The sequence below is a fragment of the Alosa sapidissima genome, chromosome 1 (assembly GCF_018492685.1).
Source record: "Alosa sapidissima isolate fAloSap1 chromosome 1, fAloSap1.pri, whole genome shotgun sequence".
Classification (NCBI taxonomy): Eukaryota; Metazoa; Chordata; class Actinopteri; order Clupeiformes; family Clupeidae; genus Alosa; species Alosa sapidissima.
In genome coordinates this window covers 25,278,278-25,297,466 of record NC_055957.1, presented here as the reverse complement: position 1 = coordinate 25,297,466, position 19,189 = coordinate 25,278,278, and the positions used below count along the sequence as shown (strand labels likewise).

General features: G+C 44.9%; 1 protein-coding gene across 2 annotated transcripts; it reads right to left on the bottom strand.

Annotated features, from left to right (window-relative positions):
• Window positions 1-844: 844 nt before the first annotated feature.
• Window positions 845-19,143, bottom strand: chrnb5a (cholinergic receptor, nicotinic, beta 5a). Of its 2 annotated transcripts, XM_042094107.1 has the most exons (8): window positions 10,576-10,669; window positions 9,994-10,375; window positions 5,433-5,578; window positions 4,571-4,615; window positions 4,347-4,456; window positions 1,932-2,904; window positions 1,674-1,816; window positions 845-1,185 (listed from the first exon to the last, which is right to left on the bottom strand). In XM_042094107.1, exons 2-8 carry the CDS (start codon window positions 10,043-10,045, stop codon window positions 1,167-1,169), a joined length of 1,488 nt encoding a protein of 495 aa, XP_041950041.1. In that variant the 5' UTR covers window positions 10,046-10,375; window positions 10,576-10,669; the 3' UTR covers window positions 845-1,166. The 2 variants fall into 2 exon arrangements, with proteins under 2 accessions (XP_041950041.1, XP_041950042.1); XM_042094108.1 differs by lacking the exons at window positions 9,994-10,375; window positions 10,576-10,669 and adding an exon at window positions 19,067-19,143.
• Between the last annotated feature and the right edge of the window lie 46 nt (window positions 19,144-19,189).

Sequence of the window (19,189 nt, the reverse complement as noted above, 5' to 3'; positions counted from 1 at the left end):
TCGTACCTCTTATTTATCAATGCACTCTAGACACAGTCAGGCCATGGGAATGGTGGTTGGGGAGGTGGAAGTGGACTCTGTCACAGATCAGCATCAGAAGGTCTGATAAATATCCGGCAAGCACAGGAGTCTGACCCACAATGTGGTTCCTATGAGAAAAAATGTGCATGTGCATTCATTTCTCCAACGAAAGGACTTTTCTCAGCCAATATGTCTGTCTGTAAATGTGTTCAAAATAGATGCATACTGTGGGAAGGCATCTGAAATGTCTACAAATAATAAAGGCTCTCAGACAGAGTAGCCATGTTCATACATCCCCAAACACATACATTCACGTCATGCAAGCGTTTTAGTCTCTCTGAGACCACGCTGCACCCTGTGACGCGGTGATGGCGTGTGTTTCAGAGGGTCTGTGTGTGTGTGTGTGTGTGTGTGAGTGTGTGTGTGTGTGTGTGTGTGTGTGAGTGAGTGGCCAGCTATTTTCCTGCTGCTCTATTTCCAGTCTCCAGCTCAGACTTAACAGATGGCTCTTCCCAGACTTGGAGTTTCTCACGCTTTAATGGCTGTGTGTCTGTTCCCTCTCTCCGCTCTGCTGTCCTGTCCTGCTGCTCTGCACTGCCCCTCTCTGCTGTTAACCAGACCGCTCTCCTCACCACTCCTCTCCCCTGTTTACATGCATGTGAATACATATTTGGTAGTGTGTGTGTGTGTGTGTGTGTGTGTGTGTGTGTGGGTGTGTGTGTGTGTGCGTGTGTGTCAGTGGAGAAGAGAGGTCACACTATTATCAAAGGAAAACACTCAAGGTCCTGTTTAAAAGATCAAGTAAGGAAAGTTTATTGTCATTTTCGCATCTACAAAGCTGATATGGGAAGATGCTGCTACAGTATTTGGTCTTGTGTATGGATGTGTTTGCGATATCCTGAGTCACTGGGGTTAAATAGGGTAAGGGTGTGTGTGTTTCAGCTATGTTACGTGTGCATTTGTCTGTGTGTGATTGTGTGTGTGTGTGTGTGTGTGTGTGTGTGTGTGTGTGTGTGTGTGTGTGTGTGTGTGTGTAATTGCTGGAGCGTTTGAGTGACAGGCTGGATGATGACGGTGCTCTCTAAGGACTGCTGATGGGGTGATGAGGGTCTGCCTCTCTGCCTGCCTGCCGTCTGTCTGAGCGCTCAGAAATCTCCTGAATACCTGAAACAAAAGCAGGCACACAAGCAACATGTTAGACAGACCATCCTCAGACATCTGTTCATTATATCACAAGGCTGCATTTACATGGCACGCTATATGTGAGAGTGTTGATGTGAGCTAGTGCGTGTACCAGCTAAGCAGATCAGAGTGACACATTGTAACTGTGTGCATGTGCACTGCATGTTATAGGGTTATTTCTATGCCAAAGTGATATGATGATGCCATAGACTACCTGTCAGCAGTAGTTACTGTATTCCTGTAAGTTACTGTGCTTTGGATTGCTCTGATCATGCTTCCTCGGACAGAGCCCGATTGTTAATTAAGATGGAGCCTCAGTTGTGTGTGTGTGTGTGAATGTGTGTGTGTGTGTGTGTGTGTGTGTGTGTGTGTGTGTGTGTGTGTGTGTGTGTGTGCGTGTGTATGTGTGTAGGTGTGGGTGTGTGTTTGTGTGTGTGTGTGTGTGTGTGAGTGTGTGTCCGCACGCTCACTCATCCTCTGCTATTGGGGTGTTATAGCTCTGGAACAGTGGCTGGACGAAGAGGCCGAGGGTTCCAGTCACACATACGAGGATGAAGATCCAGAGGAAGAGACGGTCAATCACCATGGCTACGTACTTCCAGTCTTCTATGATCTGCATAACACACACACACACACACAAAATGACCATACGCACTCATTTTACCATCAAGCGTTACCCTAGAAATAAAACAATTCACTGTGTAATCTATGAGATCATTCTTACACACCCCTTCATCATCATCTTCCATCTTCATATGTTCAGCAATGAACCTCACGCCTTCAATGGCCTCGTCCACGGCAACATCTCGCTTCACCCTGACCCTCTGTCTGACCTCTGAGCCCTCAGGGAGCTCACCTAGGCACCACCTGCCCCCTGCCAGTCCTCCCGGTTCATCGCCCAGGTACAGAGTGTCCACCTCGGTCTGCCGCGAGCGGCCCTCTGACGACGCAGCTGAGAAGGACTTCCTCTGGTGCCGCCGGCGGAACTTCTCGCGCACGTTGGAGCTGCCGGGCCGGCGCATGAACAGGAAGACGGGCAGCCGGTGCAGGAAGATGCGCTTGACCCAGTCGGGCATGCGGTGCGTGCTGGGCGAGCGGTGGTGCACGTTGAGCACGCACACGCTGGTCACGATGGAGAAGGTGACCAGCACCATGGTGAACATCAGGTACTTGCCGATGAGCGGCACGGCCAGCGAGGTGGGCGGCACGATCTTGGAGATCAGGAGGAGGAACACAGTGAGGGCCAGCAGCACGGAGATGCACAGGGTCATCTTCTCGCCACAGTCCGACGGCAGGTAGAACACCAGGATGGCCAGGGACGTGATGAGGACGCAGGGGATGATCAGGTTGATGGTGTAGAAGAGCGGCTTGCGCTTGATGACAAAGTCGTAGGTGACGTCCAGGTAGGTGATGTCGTTGGGGTCCTCGTTCTTGCGGCCGGGCAGCGAGACGATGTCCCACTCCCCGCTGGGCATGTAGTCGTCGCGGCTGGCAAAGTCAGAGGTGAGCACCAGGTCCAACTCGGTGTGGTCGTAAGTCCACGAGCGAAACTTCATGGTGCAGTTCTGCTGGTCAAAGGGGAAGTCCTTCACCTCGATGGCACAGGCACTCTTGTAAATGGCAGGGGGGAGCCAGAAGATGTCGCCTGTGTTGGCAACCAAAGCGTTGCTGTAGTAGGACACCTCGTACACACCATCCGCACTTAAAGAGAGAAAAAGCAGGTGAGTCATATATCATCTTTTTCATTCTTATGATATTCATTTTACTGCTTTCAGGCCCTTCTTCAAACATTCTATGTAGGGGGCCTCAGCACTGTCACCCACTATCCCCAATGGCTAAGTGTGAGGAAGAGGAGCAGGGAAGAGGGGTAGACAGAGCAGAGCTGAGCAGAGTGAGAGAGAGCAGGACTAATCCAAGTGAGTACTGAGGCTACAGCTCAAACTGAGGTCTCAGGGAAGCCCCACAGGCACGCGCCTCCCCTTTCTTCTCCTCTCAGGGAGAAGAAGCGTGTCAGACGCCCCCATGAATGCGGTGTGTGCTGATTAATATTCATTAATTAACCCTGTCTCCTAATCCACCCCCCTCAAACCCTATTCACACACTTTTCAATTAAAATCACCATAGAAACACAAGGCTTATTTTAGCAGTCGATTTCACACTTTCATCTGCCTGAAAAACAGGCAAATCAAATTAGCACATCCACAAAACCTTCCTCATAATCTACGTTTATCCACTTAGTGATCAAAAAACCCCCCTCAGAATGTTTGTGTGGCAGTCACATAAACCAAAGCAGATCCTTTTGGTGCGTTTGTTTTATTTGGAAGGAGGATGAATGCATAAAATTGACCTTATTGCAAACAAAATGTGGCTGACAGCGTTTCCCTTGGCCTAGTTTGAGCTGCTGCTGCTGCTGAGGCTGAGTGGTGAGGCATGGAACACGCCATCACCACATTTGGGCTCATTGTGTTACACAGTGGAAACAGTGGAGAAAGAAGATTAACAGATGTAGTGTGACATTTGTTTACTGTGTGTCAAAAATCGGCCTCCCACTTTTTGGTCCGCGTCGTACAATCTGTGGCAGTATGTTAGATAAGACTGGAGACAGTTGGTTTCAAACATCTGCACATTTGATTCAATAAGGTGCCGACTATTTGCAGCTTTGCGTCCCAGTCATGATGTTGTGAAAATGTTGTTCAAATCCAGACAAAAAAACATTGTCCCCCAATCATTGTCAGTTAGGCTTGTGTGCCATGTGACACAGTAATGTAGTGCATAGAACACGCCATCACCACATTTGGGCTCATTGTGTTACACAGTGGAAACAGCGGAGAAAGAAGATTAACAGATGTAGTGTGACATTTGTTTACTGTGTGTCAAAAATCGGCCTCCCACTTTTTGGTCCGCGTCGTACAATCTGTGGCAGTATGTTAGATAAGACTGGAGACAGTTGGTTTCAAACATCTGCAAATTTGATTCAATAAGGTGCCGACTATTTGCATCTTTGCGTCCCAGTCATGATGATGTGAAAATGTTGTTCAAATCCAGAAAAAACATTGTCCCCAATCATCGTCAGTTAAGCTTGTGTGCCATGTGACACAGTAATGTATTTGATTAAAACATCTAAAATAACTTCTAGGTCTTACTTGTTGTAGAGAACAATATCAGGAAGCCAGATGAGCTGAGATGGGATTCGTAGTTTTTTAATTCCCTCATACTCATCCGGATCCCACATAAGTCTGTAGTCATTCCATTCCTGTAAAAGGCAGAGGTGATGGTATCCCACACATACACCAATAACATAAAAGCATTCAATTGTTCACACACATTCATGACCTAATTTTGTTAGTAAATAACAAACATACTGTACCTGTGAGAGCCAAACATTAGTGGTCATAATCTGTTCCCTCTCATTCTGTAACACAAAATCAGAAGTACTGATTACGTGGACTTAAACACTGAATATAGACTTTGCCGGCACTATAAAGTCTGTCCCTTTTGTGCTAAACTCTCGCAGTATACCAAAATCATAGTATTACATAGTGGTGACAAAGTCAGAGTATAAAACACACCAGAGGCTCAGGCTGTATTCCATGTCCTCATATACAGTGCAACCGGAAAGTTTTCAGACCATTTCAAGTTTTCCACATTTTGTTATGTTTCACACTCATCTTAAAATGGATTCAATTTTTCTCATCAATCTACACACAATACTCCAACACTCCACCAAAAAACAGGTATTTGGAGTGTTTTGTAAATTTATAAAAAATAAAAGACTGAAAATAAAAGACTGAAATATTCCATTTACATACTGTAAGTATTCAGAAGTTGTAGAAACATCTCAAGGACCATTGATAGAAGTAGGATGCACCAGAGCTCAATTGCAAGCATCATAACAAAGGGTCTACTATGTAAATGTAATGCTTATGTAAATGTAATATTTCAGTCTTTTATTTTTTTATAAATTTACGAAACACTCCAAACACCTGTTTTTTTGTGGAGTATTGGAGTATTGTGTGTAGATTGATGAGAAAAAAAAATAATTGAATCCATTTTAAGATCAGTCTGAAAAATAATATATGAAAGTATAATACTTTCATTTTAACACAACTAAAACTGATATGTTCATCAGATCATAAATTCCTCAGTCCACCTCACTGTATATTATTATATATACTGTATTTGTGTATGTAGGTTGCATGTGAGTCCTTGATGACGTGAGTGTTACTGACCACACTGATGAGCTGGGCCAAGGACACCTTAATACCGATGGTGACCTGCTGGCTCTTGTTGACGGCTGGCCGGATGAGCTTGTTGTAGCGCTCTGGGCCCAGCAGGTAGTCCACCAGCCTCTCCTCGGAGTCCGCCGCCCAGGAGCCTGAGGGCAGGAGGTCACACCATCAGACCTCATCACGTCCTATTATCACAGGACACGGCCTATGACCTGGCTGCAAACCAGCCAACACCCCACAACCAAGCCCAAGGAATCTGGACTCGGAAGAGCAACAGGAATAGCACAGTATCAATAATTCCTTCAAATGACAAGAAAAGGGTTTTATTATATAAATAAATGAGCACACTGATACCTATTCCTTTAAAAGAGGGCAAGAGAGAGTATGAGTGTGTGTGTGTGTGTGTGTGGGGGGGGGGGCATGAGTGGGAGTGTAAAGGTGTGTGTGCCACTGGATATTTCATCACCCTCTCAGTCTAAGGTCAGTTTGTCCCAGAAAAGGCAAAATAATGTTACAATAAAGTTACAGCTAACTTTTTCTCTTACCCTTAGCACAAACACAAAACAAACACAAATACTTGCTGAAAAAACTGTTACTTTGTTGTTCCAATTTGGTCAGATATTCTACACAGATTTGTACAGGGCTGGACACAGGGACCATATAACAGGTCACCGAATCATTGTTTTTCATTCAAACATACTAACACAAGTACAGTGGCTTAAGCCTGAATTCAATTGAACCAATATCCTCTCATTAAACTAAAGCATGCACATGCCTTCCAGATAGTTCACAGAGTGGAGAGCGTGTGCATCCTGATTAATATCAGACACCTAAAAGTGCTTCAGGTTGGTCGCTGGCAGTGGAGCCCTGACCACAGTATGCCTCATGGAGCACTCCGCTGTTGTGCTGTGCTGTGCTGTGCTGTGCTGTGCTGTGCTGTGTTGTGTTGTGTTGTGTTGTGTTGTGTTGTTGTGCCTGTGCTGTGTTGTGTTGTGTTGAGCTGTGCTGTGCTGTGAAACACTGAGACTCAAACTGGCTTAAATTTAGAACCACACACCACACAGTCCTTATTTGTATGTGTGTGTGTGTGTGTGTGTGTGTGTGTGTGTGTGTGTGTGTGTGGCAGAGAGAGAGAAAGACAGAGAGAAAGAGAGTGGCTGAATAATCCTTATCTGCTCTAACCTCCTCTGAAACACACCTACCCATTGTCATGGATCCAACAGACTGCCACACTCCATCTCCCTGATGTGTATGAGAACACACAGACACACACAGTACACACACACAAATAAACACACACACACACACACAGTTCCCTCTGCGTTAGTCACTTGTGATGCCTCCTCCCTCAGGCATGTGTATGCTCCGATCAGTTCATCGCAGACAGACTCATACCGCTGATACAAACTTTTCATCACACAGACAGGTGCTTATTTTAGCCCTTCTGCCTTGCAGCTCAGACACACTCTGCTGCCCTGCCATACAAAAGAAAACACACACACACCACACACACACACACAGACACACACACACCCCTCAGGCTTCAGCTGACTGTCTGCACTGACATACTTCTGTCTGTAGTGTTTGTCTGTCTCCTGTCTCATGGTGCTGTAATGTGTGCTCTGCTGACTAGTAGCCTCCCTGTAGCAGCATCCCGTCATTTAGGAACCCCATCTAATTCAGAAGGTGGAGTCACGGCAACACAGCACCACCCCAGGACTTGCTCCCTCCCATTTACAGTAGCATGAGTTCACAAGGTCAAGGGTCAAGCATGCAGGCCCGGCTCTCCCTAACAGGGAGATTATTTTAATTTTGATTTTTTTGCATTTTGTCCAAAATATGTTTTGCTGAGAACTTGTGTAGCCGTAGGCTTACTGCTGGGAGGGCCATTTTGTGTTATTCTCTACAAACCCACTGATCCGCATGGTTTTGTGTGAGTCGCAGGGAAATGCGAATGCAGCTAAATGTGAGCAGATATGTGAGCAGCAGTGGCCTGTTAGATTGAGCTGACCCTGCCTCCTGTTAAATTAAATGACCTGCATGACTGCACTCAGGTGGAAGGTTAGCCACCTCCCAGCCCCGCTTTTACGGACTGGTTAAAAATTTAAACAGAAATATGTGTGGAACTATACTACCCTGTAGTATGGGCCAAAGCTCATGCTGCAATATTCACTAAAGTATTGCCAGCACAGCATACTGTGGCAACAATAAAAGCATGGCTATACAACTGACAAAACAACTGCCCTGCGTTCCACATAAACTAAAAAGTGAACCGTAAATCAGGGCAGGACTGAAAGGCACTGCAACCATGAGTGAGACAACTAAAAATATAAATGTGCCCATATACCGGTATACATTTTTTGCTCTTTCCTTTTACAAAAACAGTCAACAAAAGTCCATTTTAATTTATGTCTAGCTTCTCTATATTATATTTTTTAGATATTTATTTGTGTTGCATCTTTAATACAACAAACCGTCTAATACAGGTGTCCTTGGATTGTTGGAGTATGTCACTAGCACCAGTCAGGGCCATCTGCCCTGGACACCCTCTCACACCATCAGGTTCATTTGGTGCCCTTGGCTGACACACAGTATTAGGTGCCTCTCTGTTAGATTCATGTTCCAGGGTCATCTGGCACCATGGGCACTCTCTCACACCATTCCCTCTCCATTCCACTGTAGCCAGGGTGTCCACTCCACACACTACTCACACGGACCAATATCTTTCCACTACTACTCCACTGATATTCACAAGCAGCCAGTCAAGGGGCTGTTTCCTATTCACACAAAGGGAGTGACCAAAGGAATAGATGGTAGTATCTATGGTAGTGTAATCTATGGTAGTATCTATGGTAGTAACTGAAACTGAATTGCCAGGCATCCAGTGGCCACAGAAAGAGAGATGGTTCAGGTCAGAATGCAATGACAGGCTGAGGCCAGAGAGCACAGTATGACCATCCACTGGTTCTCGCCAAGGTGGAGAGCTTACCTCCATCCCAGGTTCATGTGGTCAAATGGGGCTTTAACAGGGAGATAACGTATGGGCCCTGTGACAGGGAAATAGCGTACTGTGAAGCAGATGGAAAAGCTCACTTCAAAACTGGACTGCTAAGGTCTGCTACAAAGCCCAAACAAGGTATATGCATAAAACATGTTATGATATGGTCATTTTCTTTGGTGTGTGTGTGTGTGTGTGTGCGCGTGTGTGTGCATGCGTATGTGTGTGTGTGTTTGTGTGAGTGTGTGTCTGTGTGTGTGCGTGTGTGTGTGTGTCTGTGTGTGTGTGTGTGTGTGTGTGTGTGTGTGTGCGTGTGTGCATGCGTGTGTGTGCATGTGCATGCATGCGTATGTGTGTGCATGTGCGCGTGTCTGTGTGTGTGTGCGCGTGTGTGTGAACTTCATGAAGGGTTAAGTCTTTTCTCCCCCATTCCTCTACATTGCTCCAAGGCAGTGTATTAATAATGGCAGCAGTACATTACTCTCATTACTGAATCTCTTTGTCCTAGATTACACAGACCATGTGATATCCTATGCAAAGCCCAAATGAATCTTGCACTAAGAGCGTCCTGAGCAGCAAGGTAAGACAGCGAGATGATCCGATCCCATTAAGGACCACACAGACACTATGCCTCACAGGGAGTAGGGGAGTAAATGACACTGCACATGAGGAGACCACGTAGTATTTACATGCACATAATGTACAGCATATACTGTATTAATGAGACATTAATATGACATACCACTCAAATAGAATTTTACCAGAGGTAAACAATTCATGAAGTTACATCTCTCACACAGAGAATTTCAGAGTGAGAGAGAAATAGACAGAAATAGTGACAGAATATGATTGGGACACTCTCTCTCTCTCACACACACACACACACATGCATACATACATACACATGGCAGGGAATAGAGTCAGGAGAACACACAGGTGCACTCCAGCCAGTTAATTATTTAGAATTCCACCACATGTGCCTCAGGAACAAGGAAAAGGCTTTAATAACACACCTATCAAAACACCTCACTCACCTTTGTCATACATCTCTCTCTGAGACTGGTTGTGTGTGTGTGAGTATGTGTGTGTGTGTGAGTGTGTGTGTGTGTGTGTGTGTGTTCAACTGCCCACAGAATATATCCGTTATCACTGTCTGTGGGAAAATATTTTCTCCCAAAGCAAAGATTCAGAGCATCACCGGTGGTAAAGAAAATGTGTTCTCACCTCTCCAAGGAGGCATCTCATTCCCCTTACAATACCCCAAACCTGAGGTACCCGCCATGTGCGCACACGCGCACACACACACACACGCACACACAGGCCTCTGCTGACTTAACAGATGAGAGCCTGTGGGATGTTTTGGCGCACAGAGCAACTCTCTTGGGAATCTCCAAATAGAAGAATCTCTTTTCTGACTGAACATTCATTACATTACATTGCATTAATTAAAGGTAAAATGCATTATAGCCCTGCAACAAAACTTCCATCTTCTAACACCCTCCCTGTCAATTGTCAAAATAATAAAAAAGAATACATTTGATATAGTTCACTGTGTGCACTTACTTGACAGGAAGAGAGAGAGGAGAGACAGCGAGAACAGTGCTGGCGCTTTCATCCCCTACTCCTGGAGTTTTCCTTCCGCGAGACACCCTCCAAAGTCACTTGCTCAAGGGGAGATCAATATAGATGAGGTCCCAACTCGAAGCGCAACTAATTTGCCTTTGTCGTGCGCGCACGAAACTGGGAGTGCTCACGTCCGGCTTGAGGATGCGTGCTGCCTGCATGAAGCGTTCGTCCGTCCTCGAATAACTGTTCCGACTGCATGTACTTAGTATGTCAGTAGAGGAACGAATTCATTCATATGCACAAAAACATGCCATGGGCGTCCAATTGCTTGTCTGATTACCTGCTGCAGACTTGCCGTTTCAGTGAAATCCTTACGCCTCTAGGCAGATGAGTTGACATTAGAAGCAAACCCCATTAGGAGCAAACCCCATCTCAAGCCCTTATACTCAAATCTACACGAGTACTCAAAAAATAATATTGCAAATAACACACACAGGTTTACAATATATTAAAGGTCCGAACAGTAGCCTGTATGCGAAAGCGGCAAACAAACTTTTCAGAATACAGGCGTTCTCTCACCGGATGGAAGACTCCTCACGATTGTGCCACAACTTCAAAGTGAAACGGCCTATATCAGGTAGCTTTTTAAAGCACACAATACCGTTTATCAGAAGCACTGTTTTTTGTTTTATATTCGTGAGATTCGGTATAGTCCAATCTGTCCGCCTGCGCGCGCAAACTGTGCCGCTTTGCTAGAGTACCGCACTGGAGGGCACGTGACACAAACGCAGACTAAGTGCTTCAGAGGCACACAAAAAGCATCCTCAGAGTTTACATTGTCTGTTCAAGTGAGAGTGACAATGATTTACGAGTTCTAGTGCGCCGATCTAATTTTACGCTCAAGTATTTAAATGAATGCTAATACGCATAATTTCTAGACACATATTTACACCTCTGAGAAAAATCCTTGAACACTCATTTACAGTATAGCTATCTGTGTCTTTAAAATTGTATTAATATTCGTATTATCACTATTCTGTTGGCAGCAGCAATAACTATTACAAACTGGTTCTGCCAGGAACATATAGTCATTTAGAAGCAATAAGCTCAGGTGTTCCATATTGAATAGTGTGTTGTATACTTGTAGATGTGTTGTGCAGCCTATAGTGTGTGTGTTATCCGTTTGTGGTATCTATGTGTATTGGCTTTGTCTCTGTGTGTGAGTGGTGCGTGTGTGTGATTGTGAGTGCTCCGACTTAGGTGCAATGCTGGAGTTGTGTATAATTAAAAGCCACTGAGGTGTGTGTGATCTTGGAGAAATAGAACTGTGCCACTAAGCCTAAGAGCAGACCCATGTACCTGAGCTCAAAGTCAAGAGTGGACGACACTTACATACTGTGCATACACACACACACTCTTTCTCTCTCTCACACACTCTCTCTCTCACACACACACACCACACACACACACACACACACATCCCTAGATAACGATAGCAGGCTTTCATAATGATGAGCCCACTGTTCAGGCCTACACTACATGCAGGAAGGGATCCATTAGTTGTCACTATGTCCTCAAGTCTCTCTGCAGTCCTCTGAATGTGACAGACTGTTCACAGAGTCATCCCATATGCTCACGTAACTCAATAAACACATGATTTGACACATTTGGTTTTGCACACGGAAGGGCCTCCATGTACAGCTGTACTGCTCATCGTTTCATCATTTCACACAGAAATGATGAAACAGACAAAAAACTGATGAAAAACAAAAACGAAACTGGGTTGGAAAAGTAGAGACCTAATATGCACCCAGCAACAATGTAAGAGCAGATTCAAATTCTAATGTGTTTATTATATATGTATAAAATGTACATCATATAATCTGTATGTTTATAAATGTGCCCCATCACTAAAACTCCTCTCCTCTTTAGCCATGAATTAGCTCTGTTCCTCTTGGACATTAGATGCAATCTTTCTGGTGTTAATGGTTTGGAGCTATGAGGAGAAATGGAGGTGAAGGCAGGGCCATGCACTGGATCACATCTGAAACAGACGAGTGGGACTCTTGGTGGCCATAAAAATGTCCCCTGGTATGTGAAAGGATGATTTGGGATCCACAAGCAAACCTTCAATTTGGGATAAAATTGTTCAGATATTACCACTGAACTTGGCCTATATGATTCCATCTGTCGTTCCACCCCATCCTGTCAGCCCATAAGTCTTCCTCTGCCGCCTGCCCCTCACAGCCTCTGATCTGCCACTCCGCTGGAACACTAAACAAGATCCACAGCCACCATAAAGCCACCAGAGAGGAGAAATGCAGGAGTGGGTCCAAAGTGTTGACTGTGATGCATTACCTTTCTGACTGGAACACACCACTGTTTTAAACACACACACAAACATCCAAAGAGACAGGGGTTCAGTATTTGATCATTGTTCACTGTGCTGGGTCCTGGAGAATTGTGGAGATGTTATCAATTGTTGAGTTGTGAACAGTTTCACTCTTTCCACGTGCCTTCAACCACTATCATATTTATTTATTTATTTATTTCCTCTCTCTTTGGTTTTGTGTCTGTCTCTCTCTCTCTCACACACACACACACACACACACACACACACACACACACACACACACACACACACACACACACACACACACACACACATTTCTGTCTGACAGTAGTTTTGAGAACAAGCTGGGACCCAGTATGCTATGGCGTTTTCTATTCCTGTGTTGACTAGAAATAGAAGATGTCGGATATTGAGTGCATTTAGATTACTGGGTAAACCAGTGACATCTACTGCAAGTCCTACAACAACCTCTGAATTCTCTAGTAGAACATATTACTTCTACATTTACAGTAAATCTTCTGAAAATCAGATCGTAGGGTTATCGTCAAATATTTTCTGATTACTACACAGACAAGAACATTGGGTTGGATTCACAGGAATTATCAATAGGTTCAAATGAAGACAGAGGCTTCTTTGTTGCCATTGGTAACTGTATCTTAACGTCAAACATCCTTGACCTGTGGTGTGCCAATCTTAGCAATTATTCAACCTTTTATATGCTCCTACTTGAACAACATCGACAACAATTTGATTTCCTACCATAGCTGTTATGATGACACCCACAACTACATAGCTCTGTCACTGAATAAATATGGCCCCCTTTTGGCAAAACCCATTGTTAGAATAAGCATGGTGAAGCTTTGGAACCAACTTCCTGCTTTCTTTTATCTGATCAAATGACTTCCTGTTGATCAGATGCACTCTGATCAATTTTAATTATTCTATTTTATGTATTTTACTTTTGAAGCCATGCCCTTTTCACTATTATTTCCTAGTATTTGCTTTTGAAATGTATGAAATTTGTTATAAAAATAAACTTTCCTTGCCTTGATCCGTTTAGCCCCTGTCTCTTGCTCCCTGTTGCTTACTATTCCCCAAACAGCCCAGCTTACTTTTCTCTACTTTCATCTAATCTAATGGGAGCTACACATCATGTCCTGAGGCGACGTGATGTGTAAACTTGTGGATGTGCAAAGCCCTGTCACATCCACTTGTACGTGAGCCAGCATGGCCACTGTCTGTCTCCTGTGTAGCTGAAGCCCAGAGAGGAGGGTGGAGGCGGAGTGAGGCTGTGGAGAGTCAGCCTGTGCTGGGCTGCTGTGTCCTCATGAGCCCATTAATGAGGCATGTCTGAGGGAAACTTGTGAGAGATGGCTTGGAGATAATGTCTGGCAGCTGACAGCTGAGTGTCTGAAGGCAAATGAAGCTCCCATTCCAGTTTCGGCCCCCCTCTTTCTTTCTCAAGACAGAGGCTTCTTTGTTGCCATTGGCCTCTGTCTTGTCTTGTCGCCTCTTTTTCTCTCTATCAGTCTGAGTATTGTCTGTTCCGTGTCTATTTGTTTCATGTGTTCAACACCAAGGACCTTGCTGGAAATAAGTTTTGTACTTTTGCATGTCATCCTTTGGATGTCTTGATCAGATAGATAGATAGATAGATAGATATAAAGATAGATACTTTATTGATCCCCAGGGGAAATTCAAAATCAAAAATTCTTTGGCAGTATTAAAGTAGGAGTGTAGGCTTTATCTTCAGAGTGCCCATACAAGACTGCATCAGGTGTATCAACATAGCGCCTAGGGGGGTTTCATATAAACGGCTTCTTACAAAACAATGCCTTTGTGGTTTGTGTCTTATTTTTGAAACTATACCATCATGGAATGTACACAAACAGCACTACTATCAGACAAACTAAAATGAATGAAAACAGGAAAAAGGACACAGAGAGCAGCCGAGATGAAAATAATGATCTGCTGGCGGAATGAGCGTGTCCAGAAAAGAGACAGAGGCCAATGTTTAGCGATTACCCGCTAAAACTCATGAATACCACAAACAGATGAGACCACAGCATAGCATTATCGGTGGGACAACAGCCCTCTCTCTGGAACAAATTGTGGCAGGTGCAGCTTCAACACGATTCTTCCCACTGACAGCCAATCACACACCGGGAAAAGCAGGCTGGCTCAGGTGATACTCACTGGTGTGTGTGTGTGTGTGTGTGTGTGTGTGTGTGTATGTGTGTGTGTGTGTATGTATGTGTTTGTGTGTGCGTGTGTGCGAGAGAGAGCGACAACTGACCGTTTCATTATCTAGGTTAAACAACCAGTCTACAAACTGTGTGTATGTGTGTGCATATTTAAGTGTGTGTGTGTGTGTGTGTGTGTGTGTGTGTGTGTGTGTGTGTGTGTGTGTGTGTGTTAGGAGCCAGTGAACCAACGCACACATTTATGACTTGAATCATTGCATGTGCTTTTGTGCTGCTGCTATCTGTTATGCAAGTGTTTGCATGAAGGTTGTTCTTTGGCATAATATAAGTGCTCAAAGTAGTCATTCACAATAACTTTATTGACATTTAGTTGTATATTTGCCATCTATTTGCCATCTATTCTACCTTTCATGACCTTCTCGGTGCAGGTGTGATTCTATGCTGTTTTGGAGAGGGTCAGCCATACCTGGCCGGGTGTAGCAGTGTTGACTGACTTTCAACTTTCTGCTTGACGCTCAAGTCGCTCAAGACGCCCAAAACGTGACGCCGACGGATTTGCCGCTTCTGGCAGCTGAGAGAAGCCGGCTTCCATTGAAAATGGAAAAAAGACCCCTCATGTAAAGTCACATGAAAATAGAGACAAAGAGATAAACAAAACACCTTGTACAGAGGCTGTGACTCATGAGGAACTGACATCATGAGTGGACCTCATCTGCTTTGCGCACTGTCCACAGACAGTGTGTGTGTGTGTGTGTGTGTGTGTGTGTGTGTGTGTGTGTGTGTGTGTGTGTGTGTGAGCCATAATTCCACTGTGTCTACGACCCGTAAGCGTTTGCGTTTGTCTACTGGCTCAGGCTGGGCTGCAGCTCATCTGAGATCTGAAGTTCAAAAGGCTAAATCACACAAATAAGAATACTAGTCATTCATCCCCACCGACTGACTCCAGTGCACGCAACACACTGCTGAATAGAGCCTGTCCTGCCTCTTTCACTTTACCAGAGCACTCCATCCTGCTCCAGAGCTACAGCCCGAGGCTTCTCTCCCCGCTATGCTAATTTGTTGTCTGGCCCCAACGCATGACTGTGCAATGGAACGCACGCTTTGTCAAAATGCTCATACCAAAGCTCACGGCTGCTTCCGTGTTCAGGCCTTGCTGCTTTGGCATATGCCCTCTTCCACTGTGGATCGCCTTGGGTTTTCTCCAGGGCGTTTCACTGTACTGCAGAGGGAGCCCATCAGTGGAAACCACCCGATCTCTGCCAAGTACTTCTGCCTTCATGTAAATGTCCAGATATGTCGTTTCACAATCTTCACCCTTAGATGCACAGCAACCATTTAGCCCAATGGACATTAGCAGGGAGCAGATGCTGTAACAGACATGGCCTTCAGATCCAGTCTAATCCTCTCTGCTTCAGCGGAGCGAGCCAACAGCAGGCTGAAAGATCTACTGCCACAGGAGACAAACAGAGGCAGAACTGCAAGGACTGGTCCTGGATCAAGTTTGAAGACTGCCGTTCCACTAATATGCAGGAAAAACTGACCCTGGAAGCCGTCCTTATGAGGTGCCAATTGAGGGCTGATCACTAAAATTCTTCATAATTCATCAATCGTTTTGGCTAGATTCCTTTAGACATGAGGATCCACAGTCTATAAGCTTTGGACAGTTCTTTCTTGGTGACTGATATGTACGCTAACAAAAAATAACATAACATATCCCTTTTTGAACCGTCCATTAAAAGAATGAAAGGTCCTAGCATATGCACACATGAGTACAGTACATGTCTCAGTTGACGTGCTGCACCTCAGTGTAATAGGAAATGAAAAGAGTGGATATGTAGCCCGGTTGACACCAGTTCGTCTGGGTTTTTCCCAGGCTAGTGGATATGGGCATGAGATATCAAACAAGCAACAGCTGTGTGAGAAAGGGGATGGGACAGAGTGGGAAAGATGGAGTGAAGAGGAGAGGCTGATCCAGCAAGACAAAGAAGTCATAACAAGAGAGCAGCATGCAGCAAAACACAGACAGCAGTGTGAATTGAAGTGAAAGAGGAGGAGAGAAGAGAGAACCTGACAGAGAGAAAGAGAGAGAGAGAGAGAGAGAGAGGAGTATGCTGACCTCTCACTGCACTCAGCAACCTTGTGCGCACTGCTCACACACTTTCTAATGTACCTCTCTCTTTTGTGAACACACACTCCTACGCATGCTCCTGGTTGGGCCATCTTGACATAACAAGCTCGAAATAACATGTCATCATTAGTTTCTAGAAGACTCTAGACAGCATAACAGTTGATGTAACACTGATGAATAGCTCTCTCTCTCTCTCTCACACACACACACACACACACCTCTGCATCACAAGATAGACTCTCGGAAGCACCAATCCAGAGACATCTATAATCCAGGCATTCTTATAAATGTGATTCATGCAGTTTCACTAGAGATTGATCCTTTGGCTGTAGCCTTGACTAAGTCAAATATAAAGTCCACCACAAGGCCATCCCTGTAATACCTGGACATGTCCCACTGCTACGGCCAACTACTCCTGGCTGGCCCTCCGATGCCCCCTGGACTCAGACGCAGCTGGAAGAGTGTCAGCAGGACTCTGGCGTGAGGGCCATCACTCGGACAGGTTGAAGGGTTGACACACAGAGGCCACAAAGACGAGCGACATGTCTGAATTCATAACGATACGGGGGAACGTTTGTGTGTATGAAGCAGAGAACGAGTGCATGTGTGTCCCCCATTTTGTCCATGAACCTCAGTTTTGGTAGCCTACAGAAGACAGCATTTATTTAGAAGCATAGATTCCAACTCTAAGGCTAGTGAACAAACTAGCTGATAGCAACATGTCTTGCAAACACCAACAACTACTGAACTGCAGATTTCATTGTGCTGTAAAAGCTTGTGAGGTGGTCCAGTGTGAACAGGTGTGTTTATTGCTCTTTCATGTCCACATACTAACACTGATCTGATGTTGTCATACAAACAAGCGACATACCTACTAAAAACACATCTACTCTAACAAGCCTGCATAGTATAGTATCTTGAATTTCCCCTGGGGATCAATAAAGTATCTATCTATCTATCTATCTAGTATAAATGACATGAGGCCACGGGGCAACAATCTTCTCTTCTGCTGGTGTTATAGATCAGGGTTGAGCTGGAAAGATAACTGAGCATCAATACATCAGGCAGTCTAGCTCCAGAAGGGATGTTTTTAATAGATCATTACATATTCACTTTTAGAGGATTTGTATGATGGAGTAATTGGCTTGAAATGGCTTTTGATTTGTTCAGGTAGACATGCGCTCTCTTTCATTAAGCAATTTAAATGTAGGCCTACTTTAATATAGCATTATTTTTCTTTTGATTTCATGTTTTTGCCATTTTTTTCCGTTTGATGTCATTCATTCTGCACTGTTTTTAAAACAATGTTTTTGTGCTGTCGAACTTTAATAAAGGATTGTGGATCTGACAGCTCACCGCTAAAGAACTATTTCAGGCGTGTGTTCAGAGTTGCAACTTGCTCACAGTTCACTCTTTCACAGTGACAGAGCCACTCATTCCCACAATCCTCCATAACGCTGCTAGCCTCTCTTGCATACTCACCCACACTGTCGACCCCCACCCCCACGGAATAAAGTCTGCTGCATGATTCTCATTTAGTTCGTTTTCTTTTCTCCTTTTATCTGCATTAGTGCGCTTTTTTGTTCAAAGCTAATAAAAGAAAAGGAAGGTGTTGGTCAGGCCTTATCATCTCTCTGAATAATTAAAGACCAAATCTCTCTTCAGAAGAGCTGAGTTTGGAGGCTTAAAAAATACCCCAAAGACAAAAAACCCTCCGCAGCTTTACAGAACCTGCCCGCCGGAAACTCACGCACCAGTAAAACACTGAGGACACGCACCGAACCCTGTTCGGAGGACAAGCATGGAACCGTGTGACTGGAGGCCAGTGCAGACCTTAGCCCCATCAATGCAGTGTGTGGGGTTTACTTCCCTTTTGTTCTTTTTTGAGGGCAATCCCAGAGGTCTTAACTGGCCCGAGTGATATGCGTGCATTTCAAGGTCGCTGTGAGAATGATGGGAAGTCTCCGGAATGATCCCCTCCATCGTCTCTGTGAGGCCAAAGCAGTGAGCAGCTCAGCAGGTCTCAGGGTAGGTCTACAGAGACGGGCTTTGGCCAGGCTTCAGTTAGGCAAATGGGAAATTAAATTTTAAGAAAGAGGCAGAGTATCAAAGACGGGTCACACAGGAAGTAAGGCCAGCTGTACAGACACGCAGACACAGACACACACAACAATTTTGTGTACCAAAGTCGGGCCGTTATCTGCTTTCCCCTGAACGTAGGCTATACCCTGCCCCAGTTCTGTCAACTGTGAGGGCAAGCAAAGACAGACAGTGTAGTAGGTCTAACATGCATGACATTCCAAGCAATGAAATCTCTACAGCTACAGCAAGCATCAATTCGTGCATCTACTTATTTTTAGTTTCATGTGAAAAATTCTTGGTCACCTCTGGGATCATCATCTGCGAAATGAATCACGACCACCATGGTAACAAATCTCCACTGATCCCCTCCTGCTCATTCTCTCCCTCTCCTTCTCACACCCTCACTGTGCCCAGAGCTGGTTAGAA